This window comes from Ascaphus truei, chromosome 12 (assembly GCF_040206685.1).
Source record: "Ascaphus truei isolate aAscTru1 chromosome 12, aAscTru1.hap1, whole genome shotgun sequence".
Lineage (NCBI taxonomy): Eukaryota > Metazoa > Chordata > Amphibia > Anura > Ascaphidae > Ascaphus > Ascaphus truei.
The window spans coordinates 45,332,428-45,356,085 of record NC_134494.1 but is presented as its reverse complement, the minus strand read 5'-3'; the positions used below and the strand labels follow the sequence as shown (position 1 = coordinate 45,356,085).

The 23,658-nt window shown below is 51.1% G+C and overlaps 1 protein-coding gene across 1 annotated transcript in view; it reads left to right on the top strand.

The window, feature by feature from the left end:
* LOC142464210 (catalase-like) overlaps positions 1 to 23,658 on the top strand; it is a 37,198-nt gene that overhangs the window by 3,673 nt on the left and 9,867 nt on the right. The window contains exons 2-6 of the mRNA XM_075567576.1: positions 8,291 to 8,462; positions 11,785 to 11,895; positions 13,016 to 13,146; positions 13,615 to 13,719; positions 22,612 to 22,737. Of these exons, the coding sequence (XP_075423691.1) occupies positions 8,291 to 8,462; positions 11,785 to 11,895; positions 13,016 to 13,146; positions 13,615 to 13,719; positions 22,612 to 22,737 (645 nt within the window). The remainder of the gene's footprint in view (positions 1 to 8,290; positions 8,463 to 11,784; positions 11,896 to 13,015; positions 13,147 to 13,614; positions 13,720 to 22,611; positions 22,738 to 23,658) is intronic.

Here is a 23,658-nt window from a genome sequence, read left to right as displayed (position 1 = left end):
GCTCTGTCACAGGTCTGAGGTGACATCCTGTAAGCGCTCTCTGTCACAGGACTGAGGTGACATCCTGTAAGCGCTCTGTGTCACAGGTCTGAGGTGACATCCTGTAAGCGCTCTAGGTCACAGGTCTGAGGTGACATCCTGTAAGCGCTCTCTGTCACAGGTCTGAGGTGACATCCTGTAAGCGCTCTGTCACAGGTCTGAGGTGACATCCTGTAAGCGCTCTAGGTCACAGGTCTGAGGTGACATCCTGTAAGCGCTCTGTGTCACAGGTCTGAGGTGACATCCTGTAAGCGCTCTAGGTCACAGGTCTGAGGTGACATCCTGTAAGGTCTGAACCCCCTTTGTTTGATGCCTCTGTAAGCACAATACATTGAGTTGGGTGTGTGGCACCCAATGAGTTGCATCCTCTGTTTTCCTCCCAGTTGTTGCTGCGCTGTATCCTGCGTGTGAAATGTAATGTGCTCACACGCCGCTGTGTGTTATCACATATAACATCCCACATCATGTCCATGTCAGCACAGTGTGTGTGATAAGGAGTGACACCCTGCTGTGTCACCCCCCGGAAAGGCAAGACATTAACCCCTTCGTTGCTGGAATGTCCTGTTATTCTGGCTTCCCACCTGCATTTGTCTAGACGATCACATTAAAGATGGCTACCTGTATGATAGTTTTTCTTTCTGTATATCCTCATAAACACTCACAATAGCCTCCCCTCTGTGTGTTTAATAGCCTCCCCTCTGTGTGTTTAATACACGGCTTCTTATTTTATCGTGTGTTTTTATTCTGGCTTTGCTTGGGGGTTATTGGGGGTTAGTGAGGGCGTTTTTGACCTGGGCACAGGTTCTTCCTGCACAAATCCCCAGATTAGCTGCATTTACATACATTACAGTAATCATATGTATCGGCCTGTGTGTGATCTGCCATCCGACCTTCCCATAAAGGGATGGGCGGGAAGAGGGAATGTTCCATTAACACAACACACACACACACAGCAGACTGGCTCAGATACACACACACACAGAGCAGACTGGCTCGGATGCACACACACTGATACACACTCACACACAGACACACACGTAACCCTCCTTGCCCATCTCTAATTTTACATGGAGTTGGATATATATACATGGCATTGCTCAAACTCTCACACCTCCTCAGGGTGCTCGGTCAGCGCAGGCTGGGCTCAGGCTCTCACACCAACGGGGTGCTGGGTGCAGGCTGGGCTCAGTCTCTCACACCTCAGGGTGCTGGGCAGGTGCAGGCTGAGCTCACTTTCTCACACCTCCTCAGGGTGCTGGGCAGGTGCAGGCTGAGCTCACTTTCTCACACCTCCTCAGGGTGCTGGGCAGGTGCAGGCTGAGCTCACTTTCTCACACCTCCTCAGGGTGCTGGGCAGGTGCAGGCTGAGCTCGCTTTCTCACACCTCCTCAGGGTGCTGGGCAGGTGCAGGCTGGGCTCAGTCTCTCCACTTCCTCAGGGTGCTGGGCAGGTGCAGGCTGGGCTCAGTCTCTCCACTTCCTCAGGGTGCTGGGTGCAGGCTGTGCTCAGTCTCTCATACCTGGTCAGGGTGCTGGGTGCAGGCTGGGTTCAGTCTCTCACACCTGGTCAGGGTGCTGGGTCAGTGCAGGCTGGGCTCAGTCTCATACCTGCTCATGGTGCTGGGGAAGTGCAGGCTGGGCTCAGTCTCTCAGACCTGCTCAGGGTGCTGGGTGCAGGCTGGGCTCAGTCTCTCATACCTCCTCAGGGTGCTGGGTCAGTGCAGGCTGGGCTCAGTCTCTCAGACATGGTCAGGGTGCTGGGTCAGTGCAGGCTGGGCTCAGTCTCTTAGACCTGCTCCGGGTGCTGGGTCAGTGCAGGCTTTGCTCAGTCTCTCATACCTCCTCAGGGTGCTGGGTCAGTGCAGGCTGGGCTCAGTCTCTCAGACATGGTCAGGGTGCTGGGTCAGTGCAGGCTGGGCTCAGTCTCTTAGACCTGCTCCGGGTGCTGGGTCAGTGCAGGCTTTGCTCAGTCTCTCACACCTCCTCAGGGTGCTGGGTCAGTGCAGGCTGGGCTCAGTCTCTCACACCTGGTCAGGGTGATGGGTGCAGGCTGGGCTCAGTCTCTCACACCTGGTCAGGGTGATGGGTCAGTGCAGGCTGGGCTCAGTCTCTCATACCTGGTCAGGGTGATGGCTCAGTGCAGGCTGAGCTCAGTCTCTCACACCTGGTCAGGGTGATGGGTGCAGGCTGGGCTCAGTCTCTCAGACCTGGTCAGGGTGCTGGGTCAGCGCAGGCTGGGCTCAGTATCTCAGACCTGCTCAGGGTGCTGGGTGCAGGCTGGGCTCAGTCTCTCATACCTCCTCAGGGTGCTGGGTCAGTGCAGGCTGGGCTCAGTCTCTCAGACATGGTCAGGGTGCTGGGTCAGTGCAGGCTGGGCTCAGTCTCTTAGACCTGCTCCGGGTGCTGGGTCAGTGCAGGCTTTGCTCAGTCTCTCACACCTCCTCAGGGTGCTGGGTCAGTGCAGGCTGGGCTCAGTCTCTCACACCTGGTCAGGGTGATGGGTCAGTGCAGGCTGGGCTCAGTCTCTCACACCTGGTCAGGGTGATGGGTCAGTGCAGGCTGGGCTCAGTCTCTCATACCTGGTCAGGGTGATGGCTCAGTGCAGGCTGAGCTCAGTCTCTCACACCTGGTCAGGGTGATGGGTGCAGGCTGGGCTCAGTCTCTCAGACCTGGTCAGGGTGCTGGGTCAGCGCAGGCTGGGCTCAGTCTCTCAGACCTGCTCAGGGTGCTGGGTGCAGGCTGGGCTCAGTCTCTCATACCTCCTCAGGGTGCTGGGTCAGTGCAGGCTGGGCTCAGTCTCTCACACTTGGTCAGGGTGCTGGGCAGGTGCAGGCTGAGCTCAGTCTCTCACACCTGGTCAGGGTGCTGGGTGCAGGCTGGGCTCAGTCTCTCATACCTGGTCAGGGTACTGGCTCAGTGCAGGCCGGGTGGGGATATGCAGATAGACTAAGGATGGGCGCCAGGAACTTTCCTAGTACAAACAAGAGCTTTATTCACAGCCGTTCCTAATTCTCACCGTATAACAGACAGACATCACACCATAAATTAACCAGTGTCACACAATACGCCCTCTCTGTGCTTCTTCCCCTGGCAGCTCTCCCTCCTACGCTGGGGAGGTACTTATGGAAGTTTCCCTTAGTATTGGTTAGATTGGCAATCTCTTGCATAGTGTCCGTAATGCCCCGTCTCAGGTGGGCCTATGTGGGGGGACACACTTCTCTGGGATCACTATCCCGTTTTGGTGCACGACATTCTTAGTCTTTACTTGTCGGATCGGGAGTTTACTTAGGGGCGTCCGGTGGTGCTGATCCGATTATGCTCCAGAGCTACTTCTCTGAGAAACTCCCTGCTGAGCACACCCTCGCTCCTCTTCAGGCCAGAAAACATTACTATGAGCGCTAACTATATAGGGCTCGTTCCTTAACTGAACACAATAAAGGGTCACAAGACATCCTTAATACACATAACTATACACAAACTAAGATACAGGACTCACAGTGAGGAACTTACCAGAACTTCAAAGAACCTGCTTCTAGAACATTGGGTCGAGCTACATATACCCTTCTATCTCCCTAAGGTGACATCACTGGTCACCAGACATTCTGCGTAACATGACTGGGAGGGGAAAAACCAGAGTGATCCCACCTGGTTAACCCATTAATGCCGTTTATCCCTTATATTAACTAGTAGTACCCAGAGGGAGGGCAACACTCTCCTCTATCGAAACATGATGTCCCCAACATTCTCTACATTTATAACGGGGACAACATTACAATATTTAAATATATACAGTCTAAGCACATAGCATAGTACATGCAGACACATGCATTCGCTTTATTCCTCTGTGCATAAGGTAACCACAATTACGCAAGGTGTAATACTAACAACATACAGTACCCACATATTCAGCAGATACAAAATGGCAATACTTAAGCCATACCCTTCGTAGGCCGTGATTATACCTATAAACGCCGGCGGGGTCGCGTTGTGCAACGCCGCGCGGCTCAAAACCAAGAAAAATGAATGTACACATACCTGTAGTGAGGTGCGCGCCGCCTGGCGCTGCCGGGCGCCAGACCCCTGAAGAGTTTTTCAAAATTGTTTCTGGCAGTCACATGAGCGGTTCAGCCAATGATGGCGAACCGCTCACGGCCACGCCTCCTTGTCTCCTCTCTCTACATCCTCTCCTTGATCAAGATGCCGCTCGGCGGCTGCGTGACAGTGACGTCATCGGATCGCGCTGCCGCTCAGCGGCATCTGGTATAATCGTAGCCTTAGGCCTGGGACATAGACACTTTGTCCGTGCGGATGCGCGCTGAGGCTCAGGGAAAGCGGTGCCTTCCCTGGTCTTAGAGCGAGCGCCGTCCGTGGGCGTGTCTGGGGGCGGGCCAGTGACGTCACGGAGCTGGTTCGCCAACATTGGGCAGGATCAGGATTCCGACACATCCCCCTTTTCCATCGGGCGCCTCCACATAATTGGCCCCTTTAAACCCCGAATTGTACACATATCTAACCCGATCTTTATAGCTACTGCATTAGTTGAACCACACGGCCTTCCATAGTAGCAGTGGATGCATGACCATGGCGGGTGATATGTGCTTTCCACTGGCCCCGGAAACATCGGAAACATACTGTATCAACCACATCCATAACCACGCCTGCCACATAAGGATAGTCAGGTACAGTTTGATCCACAGCTTTCTCCACATGACTTGGGTAGGGGCCTGACCACAAGAGTCGGTGCCTCCAGCGTGCCCAATCTCTTCTGGGGATTGACCCACAGACCCGACCGCACAGCCAGAGCCTCTCTACCTTATATTTCCCGGCACCCTTAGGCTGGCTGGTGTGACGCATTAAGGCCACTTACTGGGGCAGAACCCCCCACCCAAGCATTGACCCTGCACTCCCCTAGATGGATGGATTACGTCTGGCTTACTCTGGCTTGTGCCGGGATTGGCAGCAAGTCTACCCGATGCATTCCTCTCTCACCCGGCCATCGTACGTTCATTCTTGCTCTATGCCTCGTTGCAGACCGCAAAGTCTGTCCCGATCCCGGTGAATAAAAGACATATTAGCCAAACTTTGTGCCCTTTGCTAGTTTTTTGTAGAAAGAAAAACCTGTCAGTATGGTACTGTACACAAGTCCATCACTTCCCTGCCCTGACCCAATATCCCTTCTGTATGAGTTATATTTCCACCGCCCCAATTCCTTCATCTGCGCCGCCGGTCACCCTTTCTCTGCCACTGCTGTTGTGGGGCCTAACTTAAGTCGGCGCTTAAAGATGCGGTGAAATTGGAAGCGTGTTAGTGGGGTAACCTCACCCTTGTGGCTGTGGATCGGCCATCGCTTTGCCGGCCTTACCGGGCACCCCCTCTTATTTTGTGCTTTAGATACACCCAGGGCCCTTCACCCCCGGATCAGTTTTTGATGTGTGTATTCAGCGTACTATCGAGTTGCTGCTAATGATCCCGTTTCTGAGCAGCATGTCCCTGCCTGCGACGCTGACACTTATTCCCCGAACGCCCTGAGGCAGAAACAAAGGCAGCTTTTATATAACAGGATTTCGGAAAGCCCTGTGCATATTGACTCTGCTGCTTCTTTATTTAGCCCAGCAACGGTTTCTGTCTCCCTTTGTCCCCCTTGTTTGCGTTGCCCTCCGCCCCTCCCCAACACAATGCACCCGATGCCAACATCTTTATCTATGTATTTCTGTCTCTGAACCCGCGTGCCACCTGCTTCTGCGCGGGACATTCCTGCGAGATTTGGGGTCATTAGGAAGTTAATGAGTGCCGTCCGCCTGACCCGATTTGAGCCGGCGTGACTGGCGCTGCCGGCCTTACCGCTAAATAATTAAAGCGGGACAGTGCTTCAGCCATTTTGTTTGTCGCAGGGACATGCTGCGCCTTGCTTCGGTCATGCTGCTTTCCGTGCAGGACCCGCCAGCGCAGTAACCTCATCTGTTGCGGTGATTTTGCCGATAGGCCATTTATCGCATTGTCTGCCCCTATTATCTGACCAGAACTTGCTGTGTTTGTTCCTAAGTTTGCGGGCCCATAAAGTCACTGCCACTAATATATTTTGACCCTTTGGAGAGACTGACAACATGTCACTGCCATTAGGGTGACCATATTTTCCCTGGGACAGATTTCGCGCATGCGCAACGGCAAGTGTCGGGAAAAAATGGGACAATTTAAAAAAAAAAAAAGTCAGGACCTAGGACAAAGTCCAAAAAAACAGGACTGTCCTGGCTAAACCGGGATGTCTGGTCAACGTACAATTAGTTCAGTTTGCTTCTAGGAGGGACTGACCCCTTAACCATGTCACTGCCATTAGTACACTTTGTACGTAGGAGGGACTGACCCCTTAACCCTGTCACTGCCATTAGTACACTTTGTACGTAGGCGGGACTGACCCCTTAACCCTGTCACTGCCATTAGTACACTTTGTACGTAGGCGGGACTGACCCCTTAACCCTGTCACTGCCATTAGTACACTTTGTACGTAGGCGGGACTGACCCCTTAACCCTGTCACTGCCATTAGTACACTTTGTACGTAGGCGGGACTGACCCCTTAACCCTGTCACTGCCATTAGTACACTTTGTACGTAGGCGGGACTGACCCCTTAACCCTGTCACTGCCATTAGTACACTTTGTACGTAGGCGGGACCGACCCCTTAACCCTGTCACTGCCATTAGTACACTTTGTACGTAGGCGGGACTGACCCCTTAACCCTGTCACTGCCATTAGTACACTTTGTACGTAGGCGGGACTGACCCCTTAACCCTGTCACTGCCATTAGTACACTTTGCTCCTGACCTTTGAAAGTTTTGGAAACGATTTAAATATATTTACTCCCACAAATGTCAACATGTAATCATCAACACATCTGAGCTATAAGATATATATGCAATATATAACAGATCAGCGCCAGAGACTAATACACCATGAAAACAATCACAGGGCAGGTGATCCAGTATTAAAACCAGCAGACACGGAGACACGCACCGACATCAGGCAGCTTTATATGGAGGGAAGGATATACAGCTGTGTATAAGACACAATTCATGACAAAACATATATTTATGACCGTTATTAAACCGTTAATCCAAAGGACGGCAAAACAAATATTTTCTAAAACCTAGAATTATAAAAGGCCCCCGGGTATCTCCTGCAACCCCAGAAGGAGCGGTAAGGATCACTGCAGACATCGTGACAAACGGTTTCTGTTGTGTTGCAAAAGTTAACAAATAAAAACAACAAAAAATAGATTTTTTACAAATGATGGATCATGGATTCAAAGGCCTGGTCCCGCACGGAACCAAGATAAAAAAGGCAGGCACTTACAGCTGGGTTTTGTTCTCCGAAAGGACATATCCAGACATAGTTTAAATAATGTTTTAATGTTGGTTGGACCCAGGATTTTCGGAGACTTGGGCGCAGTTTGCTTTCTCTTTTCTCCCTGCGGGCCATATTTGCTAAGTGATGCTACTATGCTATTAGACACCCTACAGCCGATTGACTTGAATGACCCATCCAGTGTATTCTGGTGCTGGACGGGGTCTTATCGGAACAGCGCTCAGTAACTATGACCCTATGTGCGGCTCATGCGTTTGCACGGGCAAACCCCGCTATGCCCCCTGTATAAGCCTCAGACAGGGGGGCTGGAGACTGAGTAGAACGCTGCCCGCTAGCCCCTCTCACTCAGAGGCGCAGAGGAAGCGCAAATCTCTTTTCATTTGCATGGAAACTAACACAGCCGTGTGTTTGCCAAACGCCCCTCGCCAGCCGCCCAAGTCACCCTTTGAAGGCCCGTGGCACTCGTCTGGCAGACAATGGCATTTTTTTGATAACTAACCTTTAATTGGACCTTTCACCCCCCCACCAAATCCAACTGACTACCCCAAATCCTGCTGGGCACCCCAAATCCTGGTGAGCACCCCAAATCCTGGTGAGCACCCCAAATCCTGGTGAGCACCCCAAATCCTGCTGGGCACCCCAAATCCTGCTGAGCACCCCAAATCCTGCTGGGCACCCCAAATCCTGCTGAGCACCCCAAATCCTGCTGGGCACCCCACATCCTGCTGAGCACCCCAAATCCTGCTGGGCACCCCAAATCCTGCTGAGCACCCCAAATCCTGCTGGGCACCCCAAATCCTGCTGGGCACCCCAAATCCTGCTGAGCACCCCAAATCCTGCTGGGCACCCCAAATCCTGCTGGGCATTGAGCATATGTTTTATTTATTTTGTAGGGTCCCTCTGTCCTGACCACAGCCGCCGGGATCCCTACGGGGGACAAGCTGAATGTCCTGACGGCCGGTCCCCGCGGCCCGCTGCTGGTGCAGGATGCGGTGTTCGCCGACGAGATGGCGCATTTTGACCGGGAGAGGATCCCCGAGAGAGTGGTCCACGCTAAGGGGGCCGGTGAGTTTTTGGGAGATGGGATTATTCGGAGATGGTTGATAACAGCCATTTTTTTAACCCCTGCTGTGCCCCCCTCCTCTCTGTCAGTATCCCCCCTCCTCTCTGTCAGTATCCCCCCTCCTCTCTGTCAGTATCACCCCCTCCTCTCTGTCAGTATCACCCCCTCCTCTCTGTCAGTATCCCCCCTCCTCTCTGTCAGTATCCCCCTCCTCTCTGTCAGTATCACCCCCTCCTCTCTGTCAGTATCACCCCCTCCTCTCTGTCAGTATCCCCCCTCCTCTCTGTCAGTATCACCCCCTCCTCTCTGTCAGTATCCCCCCTCCTCTCTGTCAGTATCCCCCCTCCTCTCTGTCAGTATCCCCCCTCCTCTCTGTCAGTATCCCCCCTCCTCTCTGTCAGTATCCCCCCTCCTTTCTGTCAGTATCCCCTCCTCTGTCAGTATCCCCCCTCCTCTGTCAGTATCCCCTCCTTTCTGTCAGTATCCCCCCTCCTCTCTGTCAGTATCCCCCTCCTCTCTGTCAGTATCCCCCTTCCTCTCTGTCAGTACCCCTCTCCTCTGTCAGTATCCCCCCTCCTCTCTGTCAGTATCCCCCCCTCCTCTCTGTCAGTATCCCCCCCTCCTCTGTCAGTATCCCCCCTCCTCTCTGTCAGTATCCCCCCTCCTCTGTCAGTACTCCCCTCCTCTGTCAGTATCCCCCCTCCTCTCTGTCAGTATCCCCCCGTCCTCTCTGTCAGTATCCCCCCTCCTCTCTGTCAGTATCCCCCTCCTCTCTGTCAGTATCCCCCCTCCTCTCTGTCAGTACCCCCCTCCTCTCTGTCAGTATCCCCCCTCCTCTCTGTCAGTATCACCCCCTCCTCTCTGTCAGTATCCCCCCATCCTCTCTGTCAGTATCCCCCCTCCTCTCTGTCAGTAACCCCCCCTCCTCTCTGTCAGTATCCCCCCTCCTCTGTCAGTATCCCCCCTCCTCTCTGTCAGTATCACCCCCTCCTCTGTCAGTATCCCCCCTCCTCTCTGTCAGTATCCCCCCTCCTCTCTGTCAGTACCCCCCCTCCTCTCTGTCAGTACCCCCCCCTCCTCTCTGTCAGTATCCCCCCCTCCTCTCTGTCAGTATCCCCCCCTCCTCTCTGTCAGTATCCCCCCTCCTCTCTGTCAGTACCCCCCTCCTCTCTGTCAGTATCCCCCCTCCTCTCTGTCAGTATCACCCCCTCCTCTCTGTCAGTATCCCCCCATCCTCTCTGTCAGTATCCCCCCTCCTCTCTGTCAGTAACCCCCCTCCTCTCTGTCAGTATCCCCCCCTCCTCTGTCAGTATCCCCCTCCTCTCTGTCAGTATCCCCCTCCCTCTCTGTCAGTATCCCCCCTCCTCTCTGTCAGTATCACCCCCTCCTCTCTGTCGGTATCACGCCCTCCTCTATGTCAGTATCCCCCCTCCTCTCTGTCAGTATCCCCCCTCCTCTCTGTCAGTATCCCCCCTCCTCTCTGTCAGTATCCCCCCTCCTCTCTGTCAGTATCCCCCCTCCTCTCTGTCAGTATCCCCCCTCCTCTCTGTCAGTAACCCCCCCTCCTCTCTGTCAGTATCCCCCCATCCTCTCTGTCAGTATCCCCCCTCCTCTCTGTCAGTAACCCCCCTCCTCTCTGTCAGTATCCCCCCTCCTCTCTGTCAGTATCCCCCCTCCTCTCTGTCAGTATCCCCCCTCCTCTCTGTCAGTAACCCCCCCTCCTCTCTGTCAGTATCCCCCCATCCTCTCTGTCAGTATCCCCCCTCCTCTCTGTCAGTATCCCCCTCCCTCTCTGTCAGTATCCCCCCTCCTCTCTGTCAGTATCACCCCCTCCTCTCTGTCGGTATCACGCCCTCCTCTATGTCAGTATCCCCCCTCCTCTCTGTCAGTATCCCCCCTCCTCTCTGTCAGTATCCCCCCTCCTCTCTGTCAGTATCCCCCCTCCTCTCTGTCAGTAACCCCCCCTCCTCTGCCAGTATCCCCCCTCCTCTCTGTCAGTATCCCCCCCTCCTCTCTGTCAGTATCCCCCCTCCTCTGTCAGTATCCCCCCCTCCTCTCTGCCAGTATCCCCCCCTCCTCTCTGTCAGTATCCCCCCCTCCTCTCTGTCAGTATCCCCCCTCCTCTCTGTCAGTACCCCATATCTGTCAGTAAACCCGCCTTCACTCTATCAGTATCTCCCCCCCCCACTCCCCTATCATTACCCCCCCCCCCCCCAACCCTGTCAGTATCTTCCCCCCGCCTGTTTCCGGTCCCATTCCTAATAATCACTAAACTCGGTTGCTTGTTCATTTAAACTCCCCCCCCCCCCCCCCCGCCCCCTGCTGGAATCAGTCGCCAGAAACGTGATCAAACCTGCAGACAGGTAACAGTGTTACAGTATATGCAACCTCTCCCTAATCCCCCTAATCTGGCAGCCCCAGTAAGGGTGCACTCTGTTTGCTCATCTTATTCAATTTCTGGGTGTAACCTAAGTGTAACAAAGAGGCACAATAATGGATACCACAGCGGAGTAACGTTACTCAGGTAATGAGAGCAGAATGTGGAACTGAAGCTGCCACTACGAGCACATAGCAAACACATCGCTTCCTATCGCCTGTAGTATAGAAAGTATTACACAACTCACCCGCCCTTCCTCTCATTAACCCCTCCATTCAATGCGGGGAGAAGTCGTTAACACGCCGCTAACAAGTGGTACCGAGTCCGTGATGTCACACTGTCCGTGATGTCCCCCTGTCCGTGATGTCACGCTGTCCGTGATGTCACACTGTCCGTGATGTCACCCTGTCCGTGATGTCACCCTGTCCGTGATGTCACCCTGTCCGTGATGTCACCCTGTCCGTGATGTCACACTGTCCGTGATGTCACACTGTCCGTGATGTCACCCTGTCCGGGATGTCACACTGTCCGTGATGTCACCCTGTCCGTGATGTCACCCTGTCCGTGATGTCACCCTGTCCGTGATGTCACGCTGTCCGGCATGTCACCCTGTCCGTGATGTCACGCTGTCCGGCATGTCACCCTGTCCGTGATGTCACGCTGTCCGTGATGTCACACTGTCTGAGGTCTGCGCATTGCATATAACTTTAATACCTTCTTATATAAACTGGCAGTGTACTTACCAAGCACATAAAGCCCTGCCCCAAAGAGCTTACGATCTAATGGAGATAAAACACGTAGCCCTACGTCATGTGATCGCTGACACGGGTTATAAAGCAGGTCCCCCCACTTCAAAGACCAGTGATTTTTGCTGATTGTCCCCTGCTCCTCTGTTCTTCGGGCCACGCTGACTGGTCAGTGTAATTAACACGTTTCCCCTATTTCAGGAGCCTTCGGATACTTGGAAGTCACTCACGACATCACAAAATACACCAAGGCCAAAGTGTTCAGCCAGATCGGCAAAAAAACCAACCTCGCCGTGCGGTTCTCCACAGTAGGTGAGAGCGGAGTATCTCATCTCCGCCCCTTCCTGTGCGTGCGATATAGCCGCGGGATCATTTACCGACGGACTGTGACACACAGGTTTCAGGGGTTTGTTAGATAGTGAAGTGTGTCGCTGCAGGCTGTAATGTATTGCAGTGTATTACAGTGCATTGTTGTGCGTTGCTGTGGGCTGCAGTGTGTTACAGTGTGTTGTGTTTTGCAGTGCATTAGTGTGTTGCAGTGCTTTTGTGTTTTGCTGTGTGTTACTGTGCATCAGTGTGTTGCAGTGTTAGTGTGTTGCTGTGTGTTGCAGTGCATTAGTGTGTTGCAGTGCATTAGTGTGTTGCAGTGCATTAGTGTGTTGCAGTGTGTTGCACTGTATAGTGTGTTGCAGTGTGTTGCAGTGCATTAGTGTTTTGCAGTGCATAGTGTGTTGCAGTGTGTTGCAGTGCATTGCTGTGTTGCAGTGCATTACTGTGTTGCAGTGTGTTACATTGCATTGCGGTGTTGCAGTGCATTACTGTGTTGCAGTGCATTAGTGTGTTACAGTGCATTGCTGTTTTGCAGTGCATTACTGTGTTGCAGTGTGTTGCAGTGCATTACTGTGTTGCAGTGTGTTGTTGTGTGTTGCAGTGCATTACTGTGTTGCAGTGTGTTGTTGTGTGTTGCAGTGCATTACTGTGTTGCAGTGCATTACTGTGTTGCAGTGTGTTGTTGTGTGTTGCAGTGCATTACTGTGTTGCAGTGGGCTGAAAGTTGTTGACAAATTGTCACAAAACTAGCAATGAAAAAATCTGCAAATATCTCCCATTTCCCACAAAGGAATCCAGTTGTCGCCTGGACCCGCACAGCCGGGATTCTCCTTTCCTCCTTATACGCCCGGTACCACCTTACCCACATTGAACCCAAAGAACTTACAATCAGATGTTTATTATCCGAGTCACAGGGAAATAAAAGTGATAGTTTAGTGTTACAAGAAGTGAGTGGCAATGGGATATGGGCACTGCCACTTATCTCCGCTCCATGACACCAGGAGCGCAGATAATATTCCTCAATTCCTCAGCTCGGGTGTGGGACGTCACTGCCAGTGTCCCTGCCTTTGTGCGTCACTGTCACGTCGCTCTCTCTCTGCAGCCGGAGAAGCTGGATCAGCTGACACTGTCCGTGATCCCCGAGGCTTCGCGGTGAAATTCTACACGGAGGAGGGAATCTGGGATCTGACGGGGAACAACACACCCATATTCTTCATCAGGGACCCCATACTGGTCAGTTCTGGGACACTTTCCCCCGTACTGCGGCCCCAACTGCTTGCGACTTACCTCGGTGTCATCAGCAAAGTTTGCATTTTGTGGGTCACCGCGTCACTAAACGGCGCCGTCTGTGTGGTCCCTCTCCCCGTGAGGAGTCGCAGTGCGGGGGGTCGGGATGTAGCCGATGTTTTTTGTTCTTCTGTGAATATTCGGAGGTTTTGTAAATATCGGGGTAATTTCCCCTAAACCCCGGATCCCAATACTGGGACGTAACTCCTTCACTGCCACTGAGGTGTGCAAAGAATGTTGTTATATCGTGAAACAATGTGCTTGATAATAACCCCTAACCCCCTCAATCCCCCTGAAATAAATGACATTACCGCCCCTGAAGTAAATGACGATACCCTGCCCAGTGTGCAGTTATGACTAATAACATGTGCTGCTCCGATAAGACTGAGACGTGACGAGCTGTTTTCTGTGCAGTTCCCGTCCTTCATTCACAGCCAGAAGAGGAACCCGCAGACTCACCTGAAGGACCCGGACATGGTGTGGGATTTCTGGGGTCTCCGGCCCGAGAGTCTCCACCAGGTGAGTGTTATATCCCTAATATTACCCTGCCAGGCGGGCCAGCAATACGTTATTATATCGCTCGGCGTGTTAGTATATATATCCCTAATATTACCCTGCCAGGCGGGCCAGCAATACGTTATTATATCGCTCGGCGTGTTAGTATATATCCCTAATATTACCCTAACAGGCGGGCCAGCAATACGTTATCATATCGCTCGGCGTGTTAGTATATATATCCCTAATATTACCCTGCCAGGCGGGCCAGCAATATGTTATTATATCGCTCGGCGTGTTAGTATAAATATCCCTAATATTACCCTGCCAGGCGGGCCAGCAATACGTTATCATATCGCTCGGCGTGTTAGTATATATCCCTAATATTACCCTGCCAGGCGGGCCAGCAATACGTTATTATATCGCTCGGCGTGTTAGTATATATATCCTTAATATTACCCTGCCAGGCGGGCCAGCAATACGTTATCATATCGCTCGGCGTGTTAGTATATATCCCTAATATTACCCTGCCAGGCGGGCCAGCAATACGTTATCATATCGCTCGGCGTGTTAGTATATATATCCCTAATATTACCCTGCCAGGCGGGCCAGCAATACGTTATTATATCGCTCGGCGTGTTAGTATATATATCCCTAATATTACCCTGCCAGGCGGGCCAGCAATACATTATTATATCGCTCGGCGTGTTAGTATATATATCCCTAATATTACCCTGCCAGGCGGGCCAGCAATACGTTATTATATCGCTCGGCGTGTTAGTATATATATCCCTAATATTACCCTGCCAGGCGGGCCAGCAATACGTTATCATATCGCTCGGCGTGTTAGTATATATATCCCTAATATTACCCTGCCAGGCGGGCCAGCAATACGTTATTATATCGCTCGGCGTGTTAGTATATATATCCCTAATATTACCCTGCCAGGCGGGCCAGCAATACGTTATCATATCGCTCGGCGTGTTAGTATATATATCCCTAATATTACCCTGCCAGGCGGGCCAGCAATACGTTATCATATCGCTTGGCGTGTTAGTATATATATCCCTAATATTACCCTGCCAGGCGGGCCAGCAATACGTTATCATATCGCTCGGCGTGTTAGTATATATATCCCTAATATTGCCCTGCCAGGCGGGCCAGCAATACGTTATTATATCGCTCGGCGTGTTAGTATATATATCCCTAATATTACCCTGCCAGGCGGGCCAGCAATACGTTATCATATCGCTCGGCGTGTTAGTATATATATCCCTAATATGACTCTGCCAGGCGGGCCAGCAATACGTTATCATATCGCTCGGCGTGTTAGTATATATATCCCTAATATTACCCTGCCAGGCGGGCCAGCAATACGTTATTATATCGCTCCGCGTGTTAGTATATATCCCTAATATTACCCTGCCAGGCGGGCCAGCAATACGTTATTATATTGCTCGGCGTGTTAGTATATATATCCCTAATATTACCCTGCCAGGCGGGCCAGCAATACGTTATCATATCGCTCTGCATGTTAGTATATATATCCCTAATATTACCCTGCCAGGCGGGCCAGCAATACGTTATTATATCGCTCGGCGTGTTAGTATATATCCCTAATATTACCCTGCCAGGCGGGCCAGCAATACGTTATTATATCGCTCGGCGTGTTAGTATATATATCCCTAATATTACCCTGCCAGGCGGGCCAGCAATACGTTATTATATCGCTCGGCGTGTTAGTATATATATCCCTAATATTACCCTGCCAGACGGGCCAGCAATACGTTATTATATCGCTCTGCGTGTTAGTATATATATCCCTAATATTACCCTGCCAGGCGGGCCAGCAATACGTTATTATATCGCTCGGCGTGTTAGTATATATATCCCTAATATTACCCTGCCAGGCGGGCCAGCAATACGTTATCATATCGCTCGGCGTGTTAGTATAACTATCCCTAATATTACCCTGCCAGGCGGGCCAGCAATACGTTATTATATCGCTCGGCGTGTTAGTATATATATCCCCAATATTACCCTGCCAGGCAGGCCAGCAATACGTTATTATATCGCTCGGCGTGTTAGTATATATCCCTAATATTACCCTGCCAGGCGGGCCAGCAATACGTTATCATATCGCTCGGCGTGTTAGTATATATATCCCTAATATTACCCTGCCAGGTGGGCCAGCAATGCGTTATTATATCGCTCGGCGTGTTAGTATATATATCCCTAATATTACCCTGCCAGGCGGGCCAGCAATACGTTATCATATCGCTCGGCGTGTTAGTATATATATATCCCTAATATTACCCTGCCAGGCGGGCCAGCAATACGTTATTATATCGCTCGGCGTGTTAGTATATATATCCCTAATATTACCCTGCCAGGCGGGCCAGCAATACGTTATTATATCGCTCGGCGTGTTAGTATATATATCCCTAATATTACCCTGCCAGACGGGCCAGCAATACGTTATTATATCGCTCTGCGTGTTAGTATATATATCCCTAATATTACCCTGCCAGGCGGGCCAGCAATACGTTATTATATCGCTCGGCGTGTTAGTATATATATCCCTAATATTACCCTGCCAGGCGGGCCAGCAATACGTTATCATATCGCTCGGCGTGTTAGTATAACTATCCCTAATATTACCCTGCCAGGCGGGCCAGCAATACGTTATTATATCGCTCGGCGTGTTAGTATATATATCCCCAATATTACCCTGCCAGGCAGGCCAGCAATACGTTATTATATCGCTCGGCGTGTTAGTATATATCCCTAATATTACCCTGCCAGGCGGGCCAGCAATACGTTATCATATCGCTCGGCGTGTTAGTATATATATCCCTAATATTACCCTGCCAGGTGGGCCAGCAATGCGTTATTATATCGCTCGGCGTGTTAGTATATATATCCCTAATATTACCCTGCCAGGCGGGCCAGCAATACGTTATCATATCGCTCGGCGTGTTAGTATATATATATCCCTAATATTACCCTGCCAGGCGGGCCAGCAATACGTTATTATATCGCTCGGCGTGTTGGTATATATCCCTAATATTACCCTGCCAGGCGGGCCAGCAATACGTTATTATATCGCTCGGCGTGTTAGTAGATATATCCCTAATATTGCCCATGCAGGCGGGCCAGCAATACGTTATTATATCGCTTGGCGTGTTAGTATATATATCCCTAATATTACCCTGCCAGGCGGGCCAGCAATACGTTATCATATCGCTCGGCGTGTTAGTATATATCCCTAATATTACCCTGCCAGGCGGGCCAGCAATACGTTATTATATCGCTCGGCGTGTTAGTATATATATCCCTAATATTATCCTGCCAGGCGGGCCAGCAATACGTTATCATATCGCTCGGCGTATTAGTATATATATCCCTAATATTACCCTGCCAGGCGGGCCAGCAATACGTTATTATATCGCTCGGCGTGTTAGTAGATATATCCCTAATATTGCCCATGCAGGCGGGCCAGCAATACGTTATTATATCGCTTGGCGTGTTAGTATATATATCCCTAATATTACCCTGCCAGGCGGGCCAGCAATACGTTATTATATCGCTCGGCGTGTTAGTATATATCCCTAATATTACCCTGCCAGGCGGGCCAGCAATACGTTATTATATCGCTCGGCGTGTTAGTATATATATCCCTAATATTACCCTGCCAGGCGGGCCAGCAATACGTTATCATATCGCTCGGCGTGTTAGTATATATATCCCTAATATTACCCTGCCAGGCGGGCCAGCAATACGTTATTATATCGCTCGGTGTGTTAGTATATATATCCCTAATATTACCCTGCCAGGCGGGCCAGCAATACGTTATCATATCGCTCGGCGTGTTAGTATATATATCCCTAATATTACCCTGCCAGGCGGGCCAGCAATACGTTATTATATCGCTCGCCGTGTTAGTATATATCCCTAATATTACCCTGCCAGGCGGGCCAGCAATACGTTATTATATCGCTCGGCGTGTTAGTATATATATCCCTAATATTACCCTGCCAGGCGGGCCAGCAATACGTTATCATATCGCTCGGCGTGTTAGTATATATATCCCTAATATTACCCTGCCAGGCGGGCCAGCAATACGTTATTATATCGCTCGGCGTGTTAGTAGATATATCCCTAATATTGCCCATGCAGGCGGGCCAGCAATTCGTTATTATATCGCTTGGCGTGTTAGTATATATATCCCTAATATTACCCTGCCAGGCGGGCCAGCAATACGTTATTATATCGCTCGGCGTGTTAGTATATATCCCTAATATTACCCTGCCAGGCGGGCCAGCAATACGTTATTATATCGCTCGGCGTGTTAGTATATATATCCCTAATATTACCCTGCCAGGCGGGCCAGCAATACGTTACCATATCGCTCGGCGTGTTAGTATATATATCCCTAATATTACCCTGCCAGGCGGGCCAGCAATACGTTATTATATCGCTCGGTGTGTTAGTATATATATCCCTAATATTACCCTGCCAGGCGGGCCAGCAATACGTTATCATATCGCTCGGCGTGTTAGTATATATATCCCTAATATTACCCTGCCAGGCGGGCCAGCAATACGTTATTATATCGCTCGGCGTGTTAGTATATATCCCTAATATTACCCTGCCAGGCGGGCCAGCAATACGTTATTATATCGCTCGGCGTGTTAGTATATATATCCCTAATATTATCCTGCCAGGCGGGCCAGCAATACGTTATCATATCGCTCGGCGTGTTAGTATATATATCCCTAATATTACCCTGCCAGGCGGGCCAGCAATACGTTATTATATCGCTCGGCGTGTTAGTAGATATATCCCTAATATTGCCCATGCAGGCGGGCCAGCAATACGTTATTATATCGCTTGGCGTGTTAGTATATATATCCCTAATATTACCCTGCCAGGCGGGCCAGCAATACGTTATTATATCGCTCGGCGTGTTAGTATATATCCCTAATATTACCCTGCCAGGCGGGCCAGCAATACGTTATTATATCGCTCGGCGTGTTAGTATATATATCCCTAATATTACCCTGCCAGGCGGGCCAGCAATACGTTATCATATCGCTCGGCGTGTTAGTATATATATCCCTAATATTACCCTGCCAGGCGGGCCAGCAATACGTTATTATATCGCTCGGTGTGTTAGTATATATATCCCTAATATTACCCTGCCAGGCGGGCCAGCAATACGTTATCATATCGCTCGGCGTGTTAGTATATATATCCCTAATATTACCCTGCCAGGCGGGCCAGCAATACGTTATTATATCGCTCGGCGTGATAGTATATATATCCCTAGTATTACCCTGCCAGGCGGGCCAGCAATACGTAATTATATCGCTCGGCGTGTTAGTATATATATCCCTAATATTACCCTGCCAGGCGGGGCCAGCAATACGTTATTATATCGCTCGGCGTGTTAGTATATATATCCCTAATATTACCCTGCCAGGCGGGCCAGCAATACGTTATTATATCGCTCGGCGTGTTAGTATATATATATATCTCTGTTATTATATCGCTCGGCGTGTTAGTATATATATATATATATATCTCTGCTATTATATCTGTCTGTTATTATATCGCTCTGTGTGGTATATCTCTCTGCTATTATATCTCTCTGCGTGTTATTACAGTATATCTCTCTGTTATTATACTGTTCTGCATGTTTTTATATCGCTCTGTTATTATACTGTTCTGCGTGTTTTTATATCGCTCTGCGATTATATCTCTGTTATTATATCGCTCTGCGTGGTATATCTCTCTGCTATTATATCTCTGTTATTATATCTCTCTGTTATTATATCTCTGCGTGTTATTATATCTCTCTGTTATTATCTCTCTGCGTGTTATTATATCTCTCTGCGTGTTATTATATCTCTTTGCGTGTTATTATATCTGCGTGTTATTATACAGTATCTCTCTGCGTGTTATATCTCTGCGTGTTATTATATCTCTGCGTGTTATATCTCAGCGTGTTATTATATCTCTCTGCGTGTTATATCTCTGCGTGTTATATCTCTGCATGTTATTATACTGTTCTGCGTGTTATTATATCTCTGTTATTATATCTCTCTGTGTGTTATTATATCTCTGCGTGTTATTATACTGTTCTGCGTGTTATTATATCGCTCGGCGTGTTATTATATCTCTGAGTGTTATTATATCTCACTGCGTGTTATTATATCTCTCTGCGTGTTATTATATCTCTGCGTGTTATTATATCTCTCTGCGTGTTATTGTATCTCTCTGCGTGTTATTATATCTCTGCGTGTTATTATATCTCTGCGTGTTATAATATCTCTCTGCGTGTTATTATATCTCTGCGTGTTATTATATCTCTCTGCGTGTTATTGTATCTCTCTGCGTGTTATTATATCTCTGCGTGTTATTATATCTCTCTGCGTGTTATTATATCTCTGCGTGTTATAATATCTCTCTGCGTGTTATTGTATCTCTCTGCGTGTTATAATATCTCTCTGCGTGTTATTATATCTCTCTGCGTGTTATTATATCTCTCTGCGTGTTATTATATCTCTGCATGTTATTATACAGTTCTGCGTGTTATTATATCGCTCTGCGTGTTATTATACTCTGCACGTTATTATATCATCAATCGTCTTATTATAACGCTTGAGTGTTATTATATCACTTTGCGTGGTTTTATTTCGCTCTGCGTGTTACTGTATCTCTCTGTGTGTTATACATAAATATAATATCTTTATATAGCACACACAGCGGTACTTAGCGCGGTACAAGAGAGACAACACAGTACAGGGAATTACAGTCTAATAAGTGCAACAAATAAGATCAGACAATAGGGAAGGAAATCCCTGCCCCGGAGAGCTTACAATCTAAGTGGTATGATGGGAGAGTTACAGAGACAGCAGGTGAGGGGGGCAGCAGGTGGCAGTCGTTGGTAGGGGTCACTGTGGGTGTGGGACAGCAGCTATGGGTCTGGCCTATTGGGAGGCTTCATTTAAGAGGTGAGTTTTTAGGGTTAATCTTGAAGGTGGGGGGAGATGGTGCTCGGCATATACGGAGTGTGAGGGAGTCTCACAGGGTAAGGGGCAGTGAGGGGGAAAGGGATCAGGGTGAGAGAGCAGTAGAGGTGAAAGGAGACATTTGTGGGTAGAGCGCAGGAGACGAGCAGGGGAATAGCGAGAGATCAGAGCGGATATGCAGGGAGGAGCAGGTGAGAGGAGAGCTTTGAAGGTAAGGAGGAGAACTTTGTGGGTGAGGAGGAGAACTTTGTGGGTGATCCGAAACTTGCTGGGAAGCCGGGAGAGGGATTTAAGGAGGAGATGAGCAGAGACTCTTCTGGGAGAAAGTGACATTATTCTAGCAGCCGTATTGTGAATAGATTGGAAAGGAGAAAGCTGTGAGGCAGGGAGGCCTGTTAGCAGCATGTTACACTAATCCAGACGGGAGAGGATAAGGGCATGTGTTAGAGTTCTAGCAGTAGTGTGACAGAGGAAACACTGCTTTTTATTATATAGCCCTGCGTGTTTTTATATCACGCTGCGTGTTGTATTATGCTGCAACGCATTACAGATCCGTCTCGCAGTCCTTCCCCTCCCTCTGGCAGTGTCCCCCCTCTGGCAGTGTCCCCCTCCCCCCTCTGGTAGTCTTCCCCCCCTCCCTGGCAGTGTCCTCCCTCTGGCAGTGCCCTCCCCCCCCTCCTCTGGCAGTGTCCCCCCCCCCCTCCTCTGGCAGTGTCCCCCCTCCCCTCCTCTGGCAGTGTCCCCCCTCTGGCAGTGCCCTTCCCCCCTCCTCTGGGAGTGTCCCTCCCTCCCCCCCTCCCCCTCCTCCTCTGGCAGTGTCCCGTCCCCCCACTCCTCTGGCATTGTCCCCCCTCTGGCAGTGCCCTCCCTCTGGCAGTGCCCCTCCCCCTCTGGCAGTGCCCCTCCCTCTGGCAGTGTCCCTCCCCCTGGCAATTGTCCCTCCCCTCTGGCAGTGCCCCCCCCCCCCCCTCTGGCAGGGCCCCTCCCCTCTGGCAGTGCCCCCCCCCTCTGGCAGTGCCCCCCCCTCTAGCAGTGCCCCCCCCCGGCAGTGCCGCCCCCCCCCCCCCGGCAGTGCCGCCCCCCCCCCCCCCCCGGCAGTGCCGCCCCCCCCCCCCCCCCGGCAGTGCCGCCCCCCCTGGCAGTGCTGGGGTTACACTGGCAGTGCTGGGGTTAATGTTCGCTCCCTCACCTTGGCACGGATGGATACGCTGGGTGTTTTCTGGCTTGGATGGGTGTGTGATGGGATGAGGCCAGAATCCACACCCAGGCTTAGAAACCGTATCAGATACAAGCACCTGTCTCCGCTTAAAGGGACCACCCCACATAGCAACATTTACTAGCGCTCCAATAAAGCCAGAGCACTCATCCATGTAACGGCTTCTCCTCTAACTATAACATTCGTTCCATCGTTTCAAACTGGGGGGTGCAAGATTTCCTGGGGGGGGGGAGCGACGGTTACAGAGGCCCCGCGCCCTATTGCTGGCCCGCCTGGCAGGGGAGGCGTGAGGCCTCTGTAACATCACTTACCTGCTGCTAGCCGGGTCTTCAGCGACGCGTCGCCATGACAAAGCGCGTCAAATGACGCGGCGGGGTCACGTGACGTCACATGACCAGCGCCGTCATTTGACGCCGGGTTCTTACCGAGGGGGGGGGGGCGAAAGCTTTGCGCACCTCTGCTCTAGATAATGGATAAGTAAGGGGACAGTAACCCCATGAAATATTTTAGGGCCACATGTAGCCCCCCTCTCCCCTCACTACATTGTTCTGGGCCCAGACTAAGCTTGGGGTAGTTACGGGATACTAGAGTCGCCCTGTAGAGCGATACATCGCCCGGTTAACCCCTTCACGGCTGCCTGTACTTATCTGCTCCATTTCCCAGGTCTCGTTCCTGTTCAGTGATCGGGGGATCCCGGACGGACACAGACACATGAACGGGTACGGGTCCCACACCTTCAAACTGGTGAACGCGGAAGGAAAGGCCGTGTACTGCAAGTTCCACTACAAGGTGCGTGCGGCTGGGGGGGTTCCTCTACTCGCAGTGTGTGTTACCGGGGGGGGGGCTCACGCAGTGGGGGCTCACACGGGGGGCTCACGCTGGGGGAAAGGCTCGCACGGGGGGCTCACGCAGGGGGGGGGGCTCACGCTGAGGGAAAGGCTCACACGGGGGGCTCACGCAGGGGGGGGGGTCACGCTTGGGGGGCTCCCGGAGGGAGAGGGGCTCACACAGGGGGGCTCACGCTGGGAGAAAGGCTCACACGGGGGGCTCACGCAGGGGGAGGGGCTCAGAAGGGAGGGTTCACGCAGGGGGATGGGCTCAGATGGGGGGGGGAGGGCTCACCCAGTATCTCGCTTCCTTTCTGTTCTCGGAGAATGGATACGCGGAACGGGTTAAATACTGGGGCAGCGACTTCAATCTGATACATTTATACAATGTATGTAAATGCGGAAGCACTGGTTCTCTGTTCTCCCCAGTAACATCGCACGCTCAGTGCTGGGTGAGAGGTGTTTGGGGCAGGGAATGAGGGGGGTTGTAGTAGTCTTGGGGGAAACAGAAGACTTAAAATGAGTAAATAGTTTGAAGTCAGTTTTACTACAGGTGACACAGCCCCAGCCTTAGTCTGGGAACACCCAGTGTGGGGTCACTCGCTGTGGGGTCACGCTATGGGGTCACTTTCTGTGACGTCACTGTGCGATTACTCTGTGAGGTCACTATGGGGTCACCCGCTGTGAGGTCACTCAGTGCGATTACTCTGTGAGGTTACCCGCTATGAGGTCACTTGCTGTGAGGTCACTGTGCGATTACTCGGTGAGGTCACTATGGGGTCACCCGCTGTGAGGTCACTTGCTGTGAGGTCACTTGCTGTGAGGTCACTGTGCGATTACTCGGTGAGGTCACTATGGGGTCACCCGCTGTGAGGTCACTCTG